Raw genomic sequence first — 20,548 nt, 5'->3', positions numbered from 1 at the left:
TCCGTTATTAAAAATAAGACAGAGCCCCACACAGTCACAGTATAATCCGTTTATTAACATACCTTGTGAGCCATTGGTGTTGATCCAGGGGACACGACAGCTTTGGCACTTGACTGATTTCAGAGGTACTCAGCCCTTAGTAGAAAGGGATTTTAATAGGACTTGGGTAGGCTACTACACAAACAAGTTTTTGATGTGGAAAATTAAGTATTTTTCCAAACAAGTAAAAATGCAGCCCGGGAGATGTGCATTGGTCCAGCTCACAGTGCCTTGTTCTGCAAGGAGCAGTCCCAACTTGGTTACCACCAGATTCTGTTCCCTCTAGCTGCAAGAAACTACCAGTGAGTCTATCAAGATAGTGTTAAATACCACAGTGTAGTTCATCTCTCAAAAGCTTTCATCTGATTGCTGAATATACACATAAAAATCTGTCTTCAAGTGGTCGATGGATCACTGCAGCTCTTCTGGGGTGAAGACACTTCAGCATATAGGCTTCAGGAAAAAAGGAAGACAGACAAAAGGCAGACCTACCTCTGTTATCCCGACATAGCAAATACCCACTTTCCTGGTTCCTTACCTCCACTAATACCTTTGAGAAACAGATCTGTTATTTTCTGCTACAAGTTTACAGGGATTATAAGGATGATCGACATCCTGTCCAGGTTAATTAACAGCTGCCTGATTAATTATAGCCTAGAACATAATTCATAGAAATCATCAGAACAGGGTTCAGCCACAAGAAAGTGATAAATCTTTAATTCAGCTTCAGCTGGCCAAAGTGTGGAGAGGTTCAATATAGTACCACTGCAGGTCAGGAAGACCCCAGTACAGGGGCAGCTTTTGGAGCACTGGGGCATTCTCTCAAAGAGGGATACCTGCAGCACTAAGAGCTGCTCCTTAGATGCTTACCATAGCCATGTCTCTACTGCTGTGAATGCTCCTAGCCAGTCGTAGGGATGTTCCCTTTCTCACACAACCATGACGTGCCACTCTGCTATGGAAAGTTCTCTCAGAGCATCTACCTGGCACAGTGCAGCCACCGAGCTGAGCTCTCAGCTCCTGGAAGCAGTGTACATGCATTAGCCTTATCCAATGAACTAATGCTGTGAAGGTGGATTGTCTCAGCCCTTCACATGTGTCAGCACAGGCAGAGCTCTACACGGCTCTCCAGGTGCTTCCTGCCCAGAGCTCCCCAGACAGACCTACAGCAATTGCTGTGAGCTCAGTGGGACTGGTGCACCTACCTGAGACACAGGGGGAACTAACCTCAGTGGGTTTTCATCTCCCTGTAGCAAGGCTGCCACCAGGACCACACTAGCAAGTTTAAAACTAGCTCCAGTGTACAGCACTGAAATCACTTACAGAATTCCCTACTATAGAAAATTGTAGTCAAATAATCAGCAGGGGATACAGCCTCCCCTGGCATATTGCATTCAGTTGTTTACGAAAGTTTAAAGATCCATCAGAAGGAGAAGACACAGAGATAGTCAGCATGTTATCAGACACCTAGACAGTCTGGGTTGAAGAGAGACAGAGAAGCCACAGTCTTAGAAAAGGAACTATCTCTAGAATAATGCATAACAGAGAATATAAAGCCAGGCCCCTTATTTCCTCTCGTGGCTGAGAACGCAAGGACAGATGGTACTCAATGAAAACAAAAGGCAATTAATTCAGGAACCATAAAAAGAAATCATGTGCTATGGAGAATAAAATTATAATGGTTTTCATTGCCAGAAAATACTGAGATTGAGAGCTTAGTTGGACTAAAACCAAGAAATTTAAACATTTATATGGAAGATGAAGGCTGGTTACATTAAAGTTAGAGATATAAACTCTTATACTTTAGGGAAAAAAAAAAAGAAAAAAGGATAGTGCACAGTGTTTGTACAACACCTAGAGGACCAAGTATTTGTACTTCCATTTTTAATGATGATAATAGTAATGCAAGTAATTAATTTAAATGGGCAAGAACAAAATTCCCCAAAAGGAATGTTGTTAAAACTTGCTCAGTACAACTCACACATACTATCTTTTGAAACATCTGCTGCTGTCCAACATTATAAAATACAGTTCTAGGGTGATTGAGTGTTGCTCATCCAACCAGGCAGTTCCAGTAAGCCTCAGTGGCAAAGCATTTGAGTTTGGTTTGGGCCACAGTCCCAGGTTAAACAGTGAAGAGCAACAGGCCAGGTTAATGTAGGAAAGTATTGACAGGCTTGCCTACAGCGCCAGTAAGGTATAAAACCAGGCAAAGGAGATTGGATACTTCCTTCCCTCCTCCCGGCTCATGCAGGACTTGCAGGGTGGTAATTACAAGAGTTCTCACAGCCTTCATAGTGATAAGATCTAAGAGAAAGAAATATTTTTAAATAGAACATGGGAATTTCAGAAGACAATGCCAGGCCTGCATCTCACTTGTGTTACATGGTAATTGATGCTAACTCCTGAATGGTCACCTGCTAAGTAGGTTTAGGGAAATAACCTCACAGTGTCATCCTTTGGGTGTTCCTATGCCTGTTGGGGTTATGGGTATAAACTGAAAGATCAAACCAGGTTAAACTAGAGATATGATAGCATCCAAGGCACAGCATTTGAGCTGCTGTAGCATGCTGGCTCAGGGGAGGTTGAAGGTGAAAGCCAAATCCCTCCATGTTTCCCAGACAGGTACTGCTCCTGCCAGTGTAGAACTTGGCATTTAATCCCCCACAAGATGAGAGGTCTGTGACATAATTGCCCTCGGTCTCCTTGGCATTTTAATTCCTGGGAGATAAGGAGCAGTCTGCAGCTTGCATTTTAGAGACTCTGCCAGCAGCCATAGGACAACACAGCCAGTGTGGAGCCAAGCACAGTGCTGCCAAGGGATCAGTCTGGCATTTTAAACAGGGTTATCAGCACAAACCTGCGCTGAAGACATTCAGCACCTCAAGAAGAGGCACAAATGGATCAGGTTTGTCTCAAAGGCCAGTTTGCAGGAGTCCTGACATTGCATGTTTTAAAGATGCTGACAATTCTTTGTTAAAATAAAGTTTGCAAGCAGAATTTTAAAACAGTCCATTGCAACACTGGTAGCCCAGCTGTCCTATAACACCTGGAAAGGGTAAGTGAAACTGTTTAGTTTAGCCTTCACACACAAAAATCAGCCACCTAGTCAGGTCAGCACCTTTACATTAAGCTATTTTATAGAAGACAAATTAAAGGTTTGGGCAATCATTACTTCTTGAACCCAAGGCAATTTCTAGAACTCTGTCACACACATCACCACATGCAATATGACATTGCTAATCCACACACTGTGCTCTGCCTTTTGTTCTTGCATTGGTAATACGCAGGTACTGAACATCTCAATGCCCTGAGTGCAGACCTTCCAGACTCTGCCTACCCAAAATATGCACATCTAGCACAAGTTCTATGTGTCCCATCCTGTATTAATCCTCCACATTCGAGCCCTTGGTTATACATCAAAGCTTTTTGCTCCTGCACAGACCTTTCTTCTCTCTGCCTTATCTGCACACAGTGAGAAGAAGCTGCACTGCACAACCGTTAAGGCACTTAGCCCTTCTGTCTACTTACATTTTTTTACCTACTCAAGAATAAAAAATTAACTTTAAAAAGTGCTTAAGGCATAAGAGGGAACACAATTCATTTGTTTGGAGGAGACAGAAGGAAGAAATTGTAGTATTCAATAAACCTTGCTTTGTCTCAGCATTATATCTGTCCACGCTGAGAACTACAGCTTGATGACAGTGCTTGCATACCCTCAAGTTAAGCCAGTTTACTCTCACTGAGAGGAATGAAAAGAGAAACAGCACAAAGAAGACAAAAAAGGAGGCATAGCCCAGAGGTTTCAAGAATAGGACACACTTCAGGAAAACGGGAAGCTGCTTTGCAGGACACTTACTGTTTTTCACAAGGAGTGAGTAATTTGCTTGAGGTGTGTCTATACCCCAGGAGTGATTCCATGTTTCATGGAAAACTCTGAACACAGAGATATTAAAGACTAGCAGCACAAACAAAGGGCAGCTAATAACTATGATGAATAAAGGGCCAATAGGAAGTCACCACAGTGCTGTTAAATCACGATTCAACACCTGAATGTTTGATATTAACATTACATTTGGATTTAAAGAAAAATAACATGTCTATTCAGCCACTTGAGGTCACATTTTTAAGTTCTTGTTAGTAATCTTGACGGCAAGAAAGCTACTGCCTCTCACACCAACAACTGATTCTAGAAGACGTTATTTTAAGGAAACAAAAAAAGCCCAACCACACACACAAACTACTATAGCAAAAAAGCAGCAATGAAACCATAGCATCTGGCAGCTGGAAGTGTGTGACAGAGGATTACAGCAGGGGGGACAAGCATCTCTCAGTACAGGCAGACACTTGAAAGGGATCGTATGGAAGCAGACCTACTATTCAGAAGAGAAAAGGTTCCCCCTAGAGACATAACAGGGAAGCTAAAAAACCCAACTCTTGGCCTGTTCCTCAACTCAGGTCAAATCTTCTGATTCCTGGAATTGAAGAGAGCTGTTACGAAAAAATATCTGAAGATTTCCACGATGCCAGCACCTGGGGCCATATTCCAAGCATCTCACCTCTCCTTGCAGCATGTTCCAGCTGTCCAAACATACAACCAGGAATAGATTTGCAGCAGTAGGTGTCTCTCTACTTCTACCATTTCTGTGTGCCAGGGCAAAGGAATAAGTTTGATTGCATTACAGGATTCAGATATTTAGAGCAATGCATACTTATCGGTGTTACCACTGTGCACCTGCTTTCTCTGCTTACGGATTACAGACTAAAGCGAAACCAAAGACTTTAAAGAATCAGTCATAACTCTTTTCCTTTCAGTTCTACATTAAAGTCTTTTGCCAGTGTCCAATGACAAAATAAATCTCCATCAGTCACAGACCACAAGCCTCAGCCTTCTGCTGCTGCAGGGCAAAAGGACCATATGCTGAAATTCCTAGAGTTCAGTCATTTTCATTTTAGCTTGGTCACTTTCTTGATCCAGGGTACGAATTTGCTGACCTTTGTGTATACACCAGGTGAATCCTTCCGACCACAGCCATACCCCCAGGAAGTGATGCCCAAAATGATCCAGCGTCCATTTGATCTCTGACACATGAGTGGCCCTCCACTGTCACCCTGACAGCTGTCCACCCGTTTATCTTCAGAGAGGTTCCCAGCACAAATCATGCGGTTGGTGAACTTCCGCCCATAACGGGCCTCACAGTCTTCCCGTGGGAGAAGGGGCACCACCCCCTGCAGCAGGGTTCTTGAATAGGACTTTCCTGGAACAAAACAGACCAGCCAGACTCATTCAAGTACAGACAACAGTAGCAACCTGGTGCAACAGTGTTCCCTACAAAAAAAACCACTTATACATTTCATGTCAAATCTGCAGCACAGAAATAGGCTGAGCTCAGCATCTCTGAACCACAAGAACTTCAGAAAACAGTGATGCCAAGCCAGACCACAAAAAAAGAGCTGTAAGATCAAAGATGTGGGGAAGATGGTTGTAGAAAAAGGTTAGATCAAAGGATGAGTCTTGCTCCTGGTTCTGCCAACAAGTAACTTGAACCTTGCTCAAATTTATTTCACCTCTCCAAACCTCCATTTCCTCCTCAGTAATGCAAGGACAGTGTTTTCTCAAGAGAATAAATGCAGTAGTACCTGTTAAGTGCTCAGTGCTCAGAGAAGTTTTAGAAGATGTTTCAAAGGCATTCAAATATTATTCAAAGGGAGTTCACTTTATCTTTGGCCAGATTTGTGTCTATTTGATCAAATTTCTTTATTACCCCAGGGTTGCTCAGAACATAAGGCTAATGTGCTATATTAGAGGATGACCTTTCTGTGCCCAAGATTTATCTAAGTTCACAAGGTAGTAGGTAAGTGCTCCTCATTGAGAAAGCTGGGTTTGGTGCGTGGGAAGGATTCTTTCCACTAAGCTCCAGTACAGCTTAAGGTAGTTACATGGCTAAGTTGCTCCTTGATCCATCCCAAACATCCTGAAGTGACATGTGCAACTGGCACAACTGACTCCAAAGGCAAATATGTACTTGCAGTTAAACAGCTGGGGAAACAGCTGAGAAGGATGGGCAAGTCCAAAATCAACAGTAGAGCTCCTGGGGATTTTGGCAGGAAGTATTTCTAAATATATGGCTTTTCTCCAGTCATAGCAGCCTCAAAAAGGCCTCCCTCCTCCCTTTTACCTAGGAAACTTCACAGTGATGTGCTCAGACAGGACAGGTCCAGGCTGTCTTGAATCCAGGGAAGAAACCAGACTCAGAGCCCATCTGGGCTTGCAGAAATACACAGGGAGATCAAGCAAGGTAGTCTGAGAGAGATTTCCCTCTCAGAGGGCTCCTTCCACCTCTAAGCCCTCACTTCACTATAACAGTATCATGAAGAAGGCAGGAAGTCATGGAAACATGGGGGCCTCCCATGGGCTTGGTATAGTGGCTCTGCACATGCTGCTCCCTTAGGGGTCTGCTGTGGGAAACATGTAGAAATGGGAAGAAAGAGAGGACCGTGGCCAGATGGCAACATTTGTCTCTCCCACAGTTTCAGAGGGATGCTGTGGAAACCAAAGCTTTCACCAATATTGAGCTGACTTAATAAGCCTCAAAATCAGAAGAAAACACAACAGCACAAAACCCACCTCATCTCCCCATTCCTTAGCACCATGCGCTGGCACAGACAATAGGAGCAGTGAAAACATAGCCTTGAGTTGACATAAATTAATGGCCCATATAGGCTTCTGAAGCCAAACTTCCTCACCCCTCTTGCCCCTCAAAGCCCCACCACTCACCTGTGTCTCCCCAGCCGGAGATGATGCAGGCTTGCCTGTTGATGTCAGACCTCTCTCTCCTGTCGGGCAGGCAGACGGGCAGAACATGGTGATTGAAGGAGAGACAGTGCCCTTCTCTGCCCCGCATCCGGACCAGGGCTATGTCATTATCATTGCTGCCAGCCCAGTAGTTCTTGTGGAGGACAATCCGCTCCACGGGCAGCTCCCTCTCAAACTCATCCTTCACGCCTGTGTGGTAATCGCCCACCCGCAGGAGGTAGCGCCGCACATCAACACCAAACCTGGAGAAAAACAGATTCAAGATCTTGATATTCCTACCAAGAGGGAAGCAGACACACAAGTCTCAGTTGCTATGAGACTGAACTACCTCCTCACACCACAGTGCCAGCTGCAGGACTGTGGGACCTCTTTAGCAGATATGATCACACCAGCTGTTGCAGATTTGATGTCCCAAATCAGTATCTACCATGCACAGGACTTTTTTCCTATAAAAATGATTACTATAGTTGCAACAGGCTTGTGAACTGACCTGTTCACAGTTCCTTAAAGCACTTAAGAATGGCAAAATGCTGGTTCCCTTTAAGCTGTACAGCCTCAGAGTTAAGAGGCCAGGTGTAAGCAGGGAAGAAAAAAGCAAGTCTATATTGAGTCATCCCCATAAGCACTCCAAGATCACACACATCATAACCTTGGTTATGGTTTAAAAACTGCTCATGTGGTTCCACTGGGCTGGGAGGATAAACTTGTATGAGGTTATCTTGTTCATCACTGATGATCCCTCGGGGCTCCCCACTCCCAAACATACCTTTTGAAGCAGTGGGCTGCAGTCACCACCCAGCAGCTGCTGATCAGTGTTGCTCCACACAGCAGACGAGTATCTCGACGAAAACCCTTCAGCCGCAGTGAGGCCTGCCATGGCCAACTGCCTCTGAAGAAGAAATAGAGGAATAAGAGGTGTCACACACATGGGAGCCATGTCCCTCGTTTCCCGTCCACTCTGTCCTGTCTGGGCTCAGCTGGCTTGCATTCTTCCCTAGATAGCACACTGTCCAAACCAAGTTCAAAAATCACCAGTGAAAATGTGTTAATGTAGGCAGCATCTGCCAGGCTATTTCCAGAGCCCAGTGGAAAGCTGGAACCAGTCTGGCTCTCTCAGCAATTACAGGGTAGTACCTCAGAGACTTGTTTCCACCTATGATCCTTTTCTTGCGATGGTGAAGCAGGCGCATCCCACACACACCAGACTCTGGACCTGCATAGCAAAGTTAGAGCAGTTGGGTAGGGATCTTCACCTTATGCATCAGCATTGCTGTCACAGAGCCAAATACCATTCACCTTCTCTGAGGGCATTAATTCTCAAGGTAATCAACTGCGCTGTGTTGTGCATATGGAATTCATAGAAGATTTGATCCCATAGGTTTCCTTAATTTCACTGGAGCTGCTTACCTGCAGTCTCTATAGTCTTATGCCAGGAATGGGACTTATATCTATACTTCCTCAGTACTCTAAACCCCAAAGCTTGCTTATGGTTGCTGTTCTAAGGAAGAGTATAGTGGCTTGGCTGTAGGGAAGTTCTGCAGGCTCAAAGGCCTGACAGGGGTGGAGCTTCTTACACCAATCTGGAACACTCTGTGCTGCTAAGATACAATGAAAACAAGAAAAAACTAGGAGGTGCAGGACAGGACATGCTTATTTTCTAGGTGAAGTTTCAGCCAAAGACAAGAATGACAGGGAGAAACCACAAAAGCATGCAGAGATCCTACAACCAGAGCTCCAGATTCCTGCATAGAAGAAATGGGCATGTCACCTGTTCTCCTGATATCTTGGACCTTGTCTTCCATATAGTCACAGATCACCCCAGCATCCTCACTGTGCCAGCAGCTGCGAATCCTCGTGTCAGGCCTGGCACATTGCTCCAGGTTGTGCTCCATGCCACTGCATTCTACGTTGTCCAGATGGATGGGCCCATGGCCTTCACCAAAATAAGCCATTGCCCTGGCTTTTGCTGTACCACTGCAATTAGAGAGAGGGTGGCTAATCTGCAGTGAGCAGGAGGCAAGTGAACCTGAGGGACCAGCACATTTTACGAATAATATTTACATGTCACTCCACATACAGACAGCAGTACAGTGAGAAGAGCAGCCTACTCCCTCAAGCATATGTGGGTGTGCCAAAACGAAAACTAAGCCCCCAGAAACAAGTCTAGAAGTGCTCCCCCAAGAGCTGTTTCTATCTGTAAGATGCCCATACCACAGCTCCTACCTGAATCCCAGTTGCCTGCAAACCACTGCGGCATCTCTGTCTGTCCAGTCATCATCACAGACACTGCCCCACTGCCCATTCAGCAATACCTCAACCCGGCCCTCCTTGGTGCTTTCTCCATCCACCAGCCGCATGGGAGGCCCTGAAGGAGAAAACACATGTGCTGCTGCAAGCAAAAACACCAGAGGGGTCAGGTATCCAAAACTTGGGTTCTATAGAAAAAGATGAATCCCAGACATCAGTAAGCTTAAAACAAGCAAAAAAAAAAAAAAAAAAAAAAAAAAAAAAAAAAAAAAAAAAAGGGAAAAAGAAAAAAAGTGTGTCTATATGAGACATTTTACCTCTGTGCTGAATCAGAAGACTACATACATATTAATTTATTTAATACATACTGGAAATCATCAGTGGATCATATTCTGAAAGCTGAGTAAAGAGGAGAACAAGAACAGAAAGAAAGTTATTAACTCCTGAGCCAAGAGTTAGACAAGCTTAAACATGCCTGGGAAAAAATCCATTGATTGTAAGCAAGAGAAGACTTCTGCATCCAGGAAAAACAAAAATGTTGGATGCCAACTATTTCAATAAAAAATGTCTCACAAAGTGGAAAGTATCCTGTAGTAAGGAAAGGGGAGAGTATCAGGCATTATATAAATGAGGAAATTACGCTAACATGAAATACTTTCACAATTTTAATTAGAAGTGTGCCATCCACGCAAGGGAGTGCAAACAACAACCCCTTGCATGTGAAGTCCTCTTGTCTTGGCGAGGTGTGGCACTAATGTAAACACACCAGTAAAAGGTCTAGGTAAAGGGTTCCCTTGAGCAATGGCACACTAAGGCAGCCACTGTCCCTCAGCCCCTCAGGTTTGTTTCAGAGACTGCCAATACAGCTCTCTCCAGTTTCAATTTATCTGCTGATCTGATAGTAGGTCTGGTGGAGCTACAGATTTGTGGCTGTGCCCCAATTCAGCCAGGGCTTATTCCTCCTCGAAAAGCAGCCCCCTTGTTGAAACAGCACAGGGAAAACTCCCACATCTGCCAGAGCTTCCAAGGGAATAGACCAGAAGGTGAAACTTCCCCATTGTTCAGGGCAAGAGCAAGGTGAGTTACCCAGACTGCCATCCATGACCGTGTTGCTTTCTGGGGAACAGCGGACTCCCAGGTCCTCAGCATGGGAGCAGTCATGCTGCCCCCAGTTGCTGTGGGGACAGTCCAGGAGGGACAGCTCTGTCCCCACACATGCCACGTCATCCAGTAAGATGAAGCCTTGGCCAGCAGCATAATCCCCTTCAGAGGCCAGGAAAGCAGGACCACTAGAGGAAGGAAACAGAAAATAACATTAAAACTCCAAATGCCACACAGGGACCCAAGCTCATATCCAAAGAGAAACTCCCATTCTTAACTGTGGTACTGGTGGCCTCCTGACCTAAACCACTCAGTGGACACACAGGATGGCAACCAAGCACCTTCACATCTCACCAGCTTCAGTATTCAGGGAGGTCTGCTGAGACCAGTCCATTTTCTAGTGTCTGGACAAAGCCCCATTCAAAGGCACAGAGGGCCAGCAGAGGCTGCCTTGCAGATATGGCACCAGGTACATCAATTTGGGGAGGGGCTGGCAGAGGAGGCATCAAAAATGTCAACATTTGAGTAATTCTAGTTCTTTTTATAGGAAGCAGCTACCTGGAATTGAACTGCAGAAAGCTACAAACTTTTAGGCACTAAAAGAGATGACAAACACAGTATGTAGCTGAACTCATAGGGAAGAATTTCATTTAGTCTTTTTTTGTCTATAAAGTTGAAATTTTAGAAGGAGACCCTAATAATATTTTTTAAAATCCACAAAACCCCACTTTACTAGCTGAAAAACTACAGTATCCTGATTTTAAATCTTTCCCAAACTCCTGCCTGAAGGGATGACAGCTCAGCAATGGGCTGAAAATCCCTATTACTACTCTTTCTTTGCCCTGATGGTCTTTGTTCAACTACTGAAGCAGGTGATTCATATAGGTGATGGAGCAGATAGGTGATATCCTTGCACTGACAGAGCAGAGGTGAGACCTGCAAATTTAAGGAGCATTAAAGAGAACTTTTTGACAATGCTGAGGGGTTCATAAAGATTGTATTAAGCCTGTTACCTGCTTTCGAAACAGGCTGAAGCGAGAGATAATAGACTTATTTTTGCCCCTTGAAAAGGATGTGGATACCTATTAATCTTTCCTTAATAAGTTGTATAATGGTAATAAGCCTTCTAACAAAGACAGCATTGAAGGATTAAGGTCCAGCCTATTCCAGTGAAGGGTGATGGAATCTAATCCTTGAAATTAGGAAGCACAGACACTACACACACTCTCAGTCCTACCTGAAGCCCAGCTGCCTGCAGACCACCTGGGCACCGAGGTCTGTCCAGCCATCATCGCACACTGTGCCCCAGTCTCCATTGTAATAAACTTCCACCCTGCCTTCGCCAGGGCTGCGGCCGCCAGCCAGCCGGACAGTGCCCTCTGCAAGGGGTGGGAGAAGGAAAGGGCAGCACTCAGCAGGGGAGAAAAGCAACAGCCTGTGCACCATTGCTAGGTCTCTGTACCACCCATGAATGAAAGAAACAAAAGACACAGATGTCCGTGGGTACTCAAGAAACAATGTTCATTGCTTCCAAACATGCCCATCTGTCAAGGGAGGATTCACTTCAGCCTTTCCACACCACCTAAGCAAAACTGCGGGAACACCATCAAGTCTGCCTCTGATCCATTCCCTTGCTCTCTGCCTCCACATCTGGCAGCCCTTGTGGGAGCCATGCATGGAAGCTGTGCAGGATCCTGGACCAGAGGGTTAGCTGCTGAGCAAGCCAAGTAATGTGAGGGTAAGACCGACTGCACCTGACTGGCAGAGTGGTACTTCTGTACCTGTGAAAGGGTCACAGGAGACCCCAGCGTCTTCAATGTGGTCACAGTTTTGCTGTCCCCAGTCGCTCTTCTTGCATTGATCAAGGGAGAGTTCATTCCCCGAGCACTGCACTTCATCCAGCAGGATTGGGCCAGATCCCTGCCCATAGTGAGCCCATGACAAGGCTTTTGGGGTCCCACTGTAAACATTACAGACATGTATGCTCAGTAAGAAAGGTCACAGTCTTATGTCCTCAGATTCTCTTGCACAGGGACTCTCCTGTGTTGGGTCACTGTCCTCCCATAGATCATCTGTATTTTTGACACAGTGGAGTTGCCTATTGTTAATTGAAATATGTTATTGGAAAGTTTGTAATAAGCCCTTCCAACAAATAACAGAAATGTTACTACAACATGAACAGTTCAGACACACGGGGACTTCTGCAGACAATGATGTAACATCAGTCTCAGTTACAATCTCATAACAGGCAAAATTCCCAAAGATTGAGTGATCTCAAATTTGAATAATCTATTTGAAATAATCCTGTACTGATGTGATTTTCAAGAATGCTCAGTATACAACAGCTCCCATGTTAAGCACTGAATGGCACACAGGAGAATGAGGTGTTCTCACTTGCTTTCCTGTCTGAAGAGGGTAAGTGCAGCCAGTGAAACTGGAGGTGTTTAAACTTAACCAAGTAAGCAACTGCAGTTCACATACGGAAATCACCATGATAAGTTGTCACTGAGGCCAACAAGATTTGCATTAGGACATGTATGCAAAAATGATGAACAGGGGTAAACACAAACAATCTTAGACAGGAGTGTGCCAAATATTTTTTACACAGCACAAACCCATAAAATTGACAGGAATGGGGTACAAAATCCCTTCATATGATGATTAGTCCAGAATTATGTTTTCCAGGGTTTCTGTATATCTCCTGTAGGAAGGGCTGGTAATATAGTGAAGGGACATGTTCTCGAGTTCTTCATTCTGCCTACTTCTATTACTGTTGCATGACATACAGCAGGGAAATTACCTGAGTCCCAGCTGTCTACAGACTACTTCAGCATCCCGGTCATCCCACTGGTCGTCACAGATGGTTCCCCACTTGCCATCATGGTAAACCTCCACTCGCCCTTCAAAGCTCTCCTTCCCCCCAACTATACGCAGTGGGGCACCTACACCTGTGCTTCCAGAAAGGCAAAGAGAGCACACCAGAACAAGACAGAGACAAAGCACATCCAGCAGTTCAGGGTGTAGAACCATTCTCTAGCCAGAGGAGCTCTTGGGATGCTCTCTTACCACATCCTCCCCTCTAAACCCCCCATAAGCACCTGTGATTGCAGCCCCTAGAGTGAGGTACTGCTGATCCAGAGTACAGCTCTTTAACTGGCTGCTGTGGTGACCAGAGGTTTGCTGCCTGCAGACAAAAACCTGGCTTGATAAAAAGGGGATGTGACCATAAGCATCAGCCATCTTTCAGTGATTGAGATGTATACCCATTATGAGTATTTGGGATTGGGAAGAGATAGACAGTTTTCCAATGGAAGGAAGAAAGTCACCTGTACAGCAGGTGAAAAAAGAATTTTCCAGTTATTTTCTCTCCACAGCTTCACATTTTACATCTCATCAGCAACAGTGATGGAAGATGCAGGGAGCAAACTTCCCCTGGAGATTTACCTTCTGGAGGAACACAGGTTACCACAGCACTCCCCTGGTTACAAGCTCCTGACACAGCTTCCTGATAGGCACACTGCAGCAGGGCTTCCTCATCTCCATGGCAGTTTGCTGACTGCAGGTGCAGGGGAACAGGCCATGGTCCAGGATGACTCTTTTTCCCAGCTGTGCCGATCTCACTGGTACAGAGGATGCAACAGAGCAATGAAATGTCACAGCCAGCTTGACTTACAAGTTCCCTCAGTTGTTGTGACTCTCTAGTCCAGTTGTGACAATTTCACATCCCAGTGTGCCCAGCTGATTGGAAGTGCATAAAGGGGTGACCATTTACAGTCTAATGGGAAAGCACAAGCAAACACAGAACACTTCCTAACCCTTTCTTGTGCCTGCCTACTGCAGAGGAGTTGGTATAGTCAGAAATTGCACCCTTGTTTGAGAGCAATGAACAAACCCATTAACAGACTCAAACACCAAACTATCTGAATCACCTTCCTTCTCTGTGGACCTTATCTCCTTGCTATTTGGAAGTGTGAATATCCAAATCCCAGATACCCAAAGAGGATTCATACTGCTAAAACTTCTGTTAGATCACTTAGTAACTCCAGCTGATGATCATAAAAAGGGAATTTGATCTCACAGCTCACTTTTCACAGCCTGGAGCATGAAGCAGAAATTATTCTTTAAAAAAATGCTAACTGGGTTGGATGTAGCCACAGAAAGAAAACAGTACAAAAGGACCTTGGTAAGTGGGAATTTAGCCCACAAAACAAACTCCTTTCCACCAGCCAACACACTGTTCCAGAGGGACTGTAACCACAGAGGCTGCTCTTTCAAAAGCCACACAAGCATGTAACTCTCACAACCAGACTGAGGTTCCCACCTGAGACCTAGTTGCCTGCAGACAACACTGGCATCCCAGTCAGTCCAGTGGTCAGCACAAATGGTACCCCAGAGTCCATTGAAGTACAGCTCCACACTACTGTCTTCAGTCAACCGCACAGCACCTTCCAAAAGAGGAAAGAAAATACCAACCAAAAACCAGCTGCTATCTGCTGATGAAGTTTTAGACCAGCAAGTCTAAAGAGCTGAACTGAACTTGGCTTCTTTCATCTCTGTTTTGCCTGTGCTGGCACTAAAGTGATGTGCATGAAGGAGTGTGGGATGTGGCACCTTCCCAGTCCCAACAATGGCTGCTTGGGAGGATGGTTGGTGTTACACTCTTTTCAAATCCATGGTAACACCAGCAGGAAATTTGGCTTCTGCCACAGCTCCGGGATTCTCCTTCTGGGGATGATTGTACATGCTATCTTGAAACGGTGTATGAAAATGGCAGGCTAGGTAACTACACCTGACACTCCACTGATCTATTTCCATCAACCATTTCACCTGCATGACTCTGTTGCTACAGTGAGATGTTCAGTAACAGCAGATGAATCCTCTCTAATTTCTCTAAGAAAAACAAGTGCCAGTGTTTAGCCCTTTCAATTCCCACCCCACCAAAAATATCTACCACTGTTTAGAAAGCACATCTCCTCGTTCAGTTATGTACTTGTAGAAGGACACTCCTGTCTGTAGTACCTCAGTGCAGGCACACAACACCACTACACTTATATCCTTCCCTTTAATGAAGCCATCTTTGAAAGTACATCCACTGGGAAGGGAAAAGACTGTCAATTCATTGATTAAACTGGTGCTTCAACTGTTCTGCAAAATGCAGGAAAAGCAAGGAAAGTCAGCAGACAGGACATTTCCAAGAATGCTGCACAGCAGCCAGTGCATTGAGAGAGCTCAGCTCCTTGCTTGCCTCAAAGTAAGCAGCAGTCCTTGTGCCAGCACTGAGGAAGTTTAACACAAGCCTATGACCTGCCTTGCCACAGAAGATTTTTTTCTTGTTATATTTGAACTGCTACACTTACATGAGGAATGTTCTGATATGGACCCTAAAGGAGCAGAAGTGGGTTGTTTTCCACATAACTAAAAATGTTTTCAAAGTGGCATAAGTTAGCAGTAGAAAACAAAAGACATCTCCTTGTATGAGAATAAAACATCTATACAAGGCATTACAGCTACAGCAGCTTAAATCCACCCCCTACTATATACAGACGTTCTTCTCCCACACAGGCTAGCCTCTAGTACTAATTATTTCAACAATTTGGAACAGTCCTTGTACTGTGCATCTTTCACAGGGTGTTCCACCTGCCACTTGCAAGTCTGTGCAGCACACATTTCTGGCCTAAGCCCTGAGGCAGCGCAGCCATTACCTTGGTTACAGTCACAGTTGGCCCAGCCGATGGCTCCTGACACAAGCCGGTAGAAGCACCAGGGCGTCGTTCCCCCGTCGGGGTTCCTGCAGTAGTTGTGGTCCCCCAGGCCACGGTCTGGGTACTGCTGAACATAATCAGGGAACTCTGCCCAGTTGAGACACTCTGCCCCGGCCTCGGTGACCGCCAGCGAGCCATTGTAGTACCCGAGAGGTCCCACAGCACACACGCTGGGCGCTGGGCACAGGAAGGGAGTGTTAGCATCACCTAAGGCATCGCACACTGAAGCTCAGACAACATGGGAGACACCAGCTGGTTATGTGAAACACCCCCTGTCTGCAGTCTCAACTGCTGCTTGCTTGATTCCAACTCTATCACTCTTCCAGGTGCTGCTCAAAGAATGTTCATAATACTCACTATCTAAACCACAAATTGATCTGAAGCAATGAACTGCCCCGACAGACCTTTGAAAAGCATTAACTTAGGGCCCAAACATGACAATTTGAGCTGATTCCCATTACTGTACATGCAATACATGTAGTCACTTCGGAGCAGCACTCTATAAAGCAGGAAGGTGGGAAATGACACTGCAGTTCATTGTATGTATGTTCCCTATACACATCAGCAGATCACCTGGCTTATCTGAACTTGGCCAATGTATTGGAAGGGAAAGGGAATTTATCTTGGTGAAAGTGCAGGTGCCAGTGTTTCAGTGCCCATGTGAAATATCCAGTGTAAAAATACCCAATAATTAATTTATGATGGTCCTTAACAAAAGAAGAAAACTCTCCATTCATGACCCTGAAATAACAAAGTGGGAAAATAACCCCAGGTTCTGTGGGCTTTTCAGAGTCCATAAGATGGGAAGAGTAGACAGAGAAAGGGACAACATTTATAGTTCTACTCACTAAGTAAACAAAATGAAGCCAACACTTTCAGAAAACCCTTCTGCACATGGGGCAAATAGCAAGGGTACAAAGAAACTTTGCTTCATGTCTTTTGCCTTCCAGCCACTGCCAAGCGCAGAGGGGTTAAGTGACAGCTGAAGGTTAAATGCAAGGTACAAAAATGAGAAGCAGTTGCCAATCGGTGTCTGGAAAACAAACCATATGCTCGGCATCAACTGGGACATGCAGAGGGGGTGTATGAGAATTCAGTAGTTATTACAGCAGAGGAAAGGTAAGCATGCAAAAAAGACCAATGCAGAGAAATAGATTAAAGGAGAAGAACATGTGGGAGGAGCAGGGAGCTGCAGGAGCATTCAACATGAAGAAACAGAAATAGTCTGGCCATGTTGGTGAAAGAGATAAACAGACACTGGGGCAAGAGAAAAGATTGAAGAAGTGATGGAAAGAAAGGAAGAAGGCCAAGTAGCAGAGGTTCATCATGCCTATGGTCTCAGATCACCACTGCAGGAAAGAATCTGCCCAATGACTGAATTAATAACTTCTTGTTCTTACCTGTACTCTGCAAATGGTTTTCGCTGGGCTTGGATCCCAGGAAAGCCTGGGAAAAGAAACAGAGCAAAAGCAGAGAGATGATTATCCAATGAAATAAACATGGGCATGTCCTAAAAGCAGCTCAGCTTTAGGCAAACACACCCCAGTAACCAGCCTCTTCCCTGGTCTCCCCATTGCTCCTCTTCAAATACAACCATAGCTCTATCCACTAACAGCTAAATGAATAATTACTGGCCCACAGAGTTTACCCTTGATCTAAGCACTGCATTACAGGATTCTGCTTGTTTGTTTCCAACAGAGTTGGAAGTCTGAGTAAGATGCCTATGGAAAGAAAATCTAGAAGAAAATCATTATCAGTAAGAAAAATAACTACTCATTCTCTCTCTATTTATAGGGCAAGTCATCTATAGCCACAGCAGCAGAGTGACATGAGTGACAGGATGATGCCCCCAGAATACCTGTTAAAATGGTAATAAACGTCCATGTATAAAGTGGGAAACATCCAGGGAAGAAAACCCAACATGGCTTTTTGAGGATTTTGTTTTTAATACTTGAAAATATGATCTGGCTTACGGTATTATTATCCAAATGGGGTTAAATAGCTAAAACCAAAAAATACCAAAGTCCTCAGAATTCTAGCATCCTGTCTGGCCCCAAAATTGCATTTCCTCTTATATGCAGTGGTTTTTGTGGTTGTAACTTGACTACAGACTTGAAAGATACAGATCTCCACTCAACACCACTACATGGTGTGCAAGCAAGTGCAAGAACCTTCACAGACCCAGAGTGAAAAGAAGAAACTGTACATGCTTCTGCTAGCTCCTTGTAGTTTAATTACTTTCTAAACATTTTAATGAACATTTCTAATACTTTTGTATGAACAAAGGGTTGTAATTCACAGAGCAGAGATGTGCAGCTAAAGAATACTAGCTATTAGTAATGATTGTGGTTTTCTTCAAATGCAGTAATTTTGCCTCTCTCAGCTTCACCTCTCCCTGGAAAAGGGGAAAAGTTAAATTTGGAACTAAAACAAATCCACTTCTGGAATAAGCAGAGATAATTCCCACAGAAACCTGACAAGAACAACACCTACTCATGTCAGATATCATTTTCAAATCAAGCTTATGAATATGTTCCAGCAGGTGCTGACAACCATGGCCAAGCTCCAGCTTTACCTTCCAGAAATCAGAATGGGATACTGCATATGGAAGATGAATTCCTGACATGGTTCAGAAGTAGCAGATCAGATCTCAGGTGCGTATGCACAAAGGGATGCACAGATAAACCCTTTTCAGCCAAAAATCTATCTGCATGTATCAGGCTGTTGCAAGCCCACATAATGGTTTCTGGACCAACAATGCTGAAGGACTTACCTGAAGATCTCAAAGCTCTTTGCAGAGAGTAGAAAGTAAGCTAAGCTGTACTTTTGTGACTGCACCACAATTCAGGTCCCTCAACCCCTAGCTTTTAGTGTACACCTGCAGACACACGTAAACCTGCCTGTGATAGAGGGATGGGTCAGATTAATAACACGATATATATGAGAGAGTGGACTCGCTCTTCTTGGAACTGGGCCATAAACAAAGTACTGCAGTCCAAGTAATAAGCTTCCCTTCTAATGAAAGATTAGTTGCTGCCAGTTTCTGTAGCAGCTTCCAAAATTCCCCAACTCTGACCATCATCACCAATTACATTCAGTGCAAACAGCCTGTGCCACAGGCATTGCCCCAGGTCCATGCAGCTATAAATCATCTGTCCACAACAGCAAGAGAGACAATCAGCAAAGAACAGAAACAAAGGATCTCTCCAGCCAGGGTCACTGCAGTGCCTGAGAAACACTGCAAACCCAAGCCAAAGCATCTGCAAGCCCTTGTACAGCCTACTTTCCTGGTTTGTTTTTCTGAATTTCATATGCACAGTGATCTCTCCCTAAGTCCTCAGTCCTTCCCAGAGACCACAGCTGCCTAAATGCTCTAAAAAACTTACTCAAGTAATAACAAGACCCACTTATAGTGAGGATATTAAAAGAGCCATGTTACTTCTTACAAGCAGGTAGAAAAATAACCTTTTCTTACCTCCACGCATCTGAGACAGGATAGCAGACTTGAGAGCTCTACCAGGAGCCCGAGTATTTTGGAGATTTCCATCCCTCATGTACAAAGTGAGCAGAAGGTTCTTCAAGCATCACATTCTCGTTCAGCTGCCAGGCTCTGCTTTCCCACGCTAGCCGCTCCGCACCGGAGGGAGCGGGGTGCCTTTTCCATTTCTATGCAGGGAAAGGGATGCGAGGAAAGGGATCAAAGCTCCCAGCAGAATCTTAGGATTTCACTTTCTTGTTCCTCTCCCCATCTCTCCTCCTTGATTCTTCTCTTCAGAAAGGGGAAGAAGAAGGGAGAGAAATAAGAGAGCAGAACATGCCCCCGAATTTCTCTAGCCCACGCGAAGACGGGCGGAGGCAAGGACAGGCGGTGGAGCGCTCCTCACCCCGCTGTCCCCTCCTCTCCACAGCCTCCTCCGTGCTCCAGGTACGCGCTGCTCCCAGTGCCAGCCTCCGCCTCCCCGCCCCTTCTGCCCTGCGGCGGGGCCAGCCGCCCGCTCCTCTCCTGTCCTGCAATGCCTCCTTCCAGCAGCTGCCTCTTCCTCCTCTTCCCAAGGCACACAGGCTGCAGCACGACAAGGAGCTGGGGCTGTGTCCTATTGCAAAGCCCCCAGCAACAACTGGGAAAGGCAACGGCGTGTGCGCGCACATTTGCCAGAGATTAGACTTCTTGGAAGGAATCTGGACTTTATCCCCCCACCGCTGCCTCCTCGATTAGCAGCTTGCAGCTTCCCGAGGTCAGCTCTCCTCACATTTGAACCCAGGTAAATGCAACCCAGAAAACTTCATGTTAGGCAGCTTCCAGATCTCCCCCGGAAAACCCACAGGTGGCACAGCCCTCTCCAGTGTGCATTCCCAATTTTCAGCCCTGTATCTTGCCATCATGGGTACTGCCACCAGAGAACTTTGCCATCAAGTGTCTCCTTGACCTTGGCCTATATTTTCCCTCAATTGGCTAGGATGCTTTCCAGAGGGTTAATCATTATGGTAATACCATGAACAATCCCATCCCATGGAGGGTTTTAGTGTTTTCAGCTTGCTGCTCCTTCATATGAATTAGGGTTCAAGGCTACAAACTTTAAAC

The 20,548-nt window shown here is 45.2% G+C and overlaps 1 protein-coding gene across 6 annotated transcripts; it reads right to left on the bottom strand.

Annotated features, from left to right (window-relative positions):
• Window positions 1-34: 34 nt before the first annotated feature.
• LOC116447065 (neurotrypsin-like) lies at window positions 35-19,941 on the bottom strand. 6 transcript variants are annotated; one of them, XM_032115717.1, is made up of 16 exons: window positions 19,851-19,941; window positions 19,442-19,735; window positions 17,367-17,412; window positions 15,907-16,143; window positions 14,526-14,653; window positions 13,649-13,824; window positions 13,005-13,161; window positions 11,986-12,164; window positions 11,442-11,583; window positions 10,190-10,392; window positions 9,080-9,221; window positions 8,625-8,851; window positions 7,991-8,069; window positions 7,623-7,745; window positions 6,818-7,098; window positions 35-5,297 (listed from the first exon to the last, which is right to left on the bottom strand). In XM_032115717.1, exons 4-16 carry the CDS (start codon window positions 16,102-16,104, stop codon window positions 4,987-4,989), a joined length of 2,346 nt encoding a protein of 781 aa, XP_031971608.1. In that variant the 5' UTR covers window positions 16,105-16,143; window positions 17,367-17,412; window positions 19,442-19,735; window positions 19,851-19,941; the 3' UTR covers window positions 35-4,986. The 6 variants fall into 6 exon arrangements, with proteins under 6 accessions (XP_031971608.1, XP_031971604.1, XP_031971603.1 ...); XM_032115713.1 differs by having other exon boundaries at window positions 14,526-14,649; XM_032115712.1 differs by having other exon boundaries at window positions 14,526-14,649; window positions 19,442-19,881.
• Between the last annotated feature and the right edge of the window lie 607 nt (window positions 19,942-20,548).

The sequence above is a fragment of the Corvus moneduloides genome, chromosome 8, assembly GCF_009650955.1.
Source record: "Corvus moneduloides isolate bCorMon1 chromosome 8, bCorMon1.pri, whole genome shotgun sequence".
Taxonomy (NCBI): domain Eukaryota; kingdom Metazoa; phylum Chordata; class Aves; order Passeriformes; family Corvidae; genus Corvus; species Corvus moneduloides.
The sequence above is the reverse complement of the archived record's forward strand: the minus strand, read 5'-3'. Positions and strand labels throughout refer to the sequence as shown.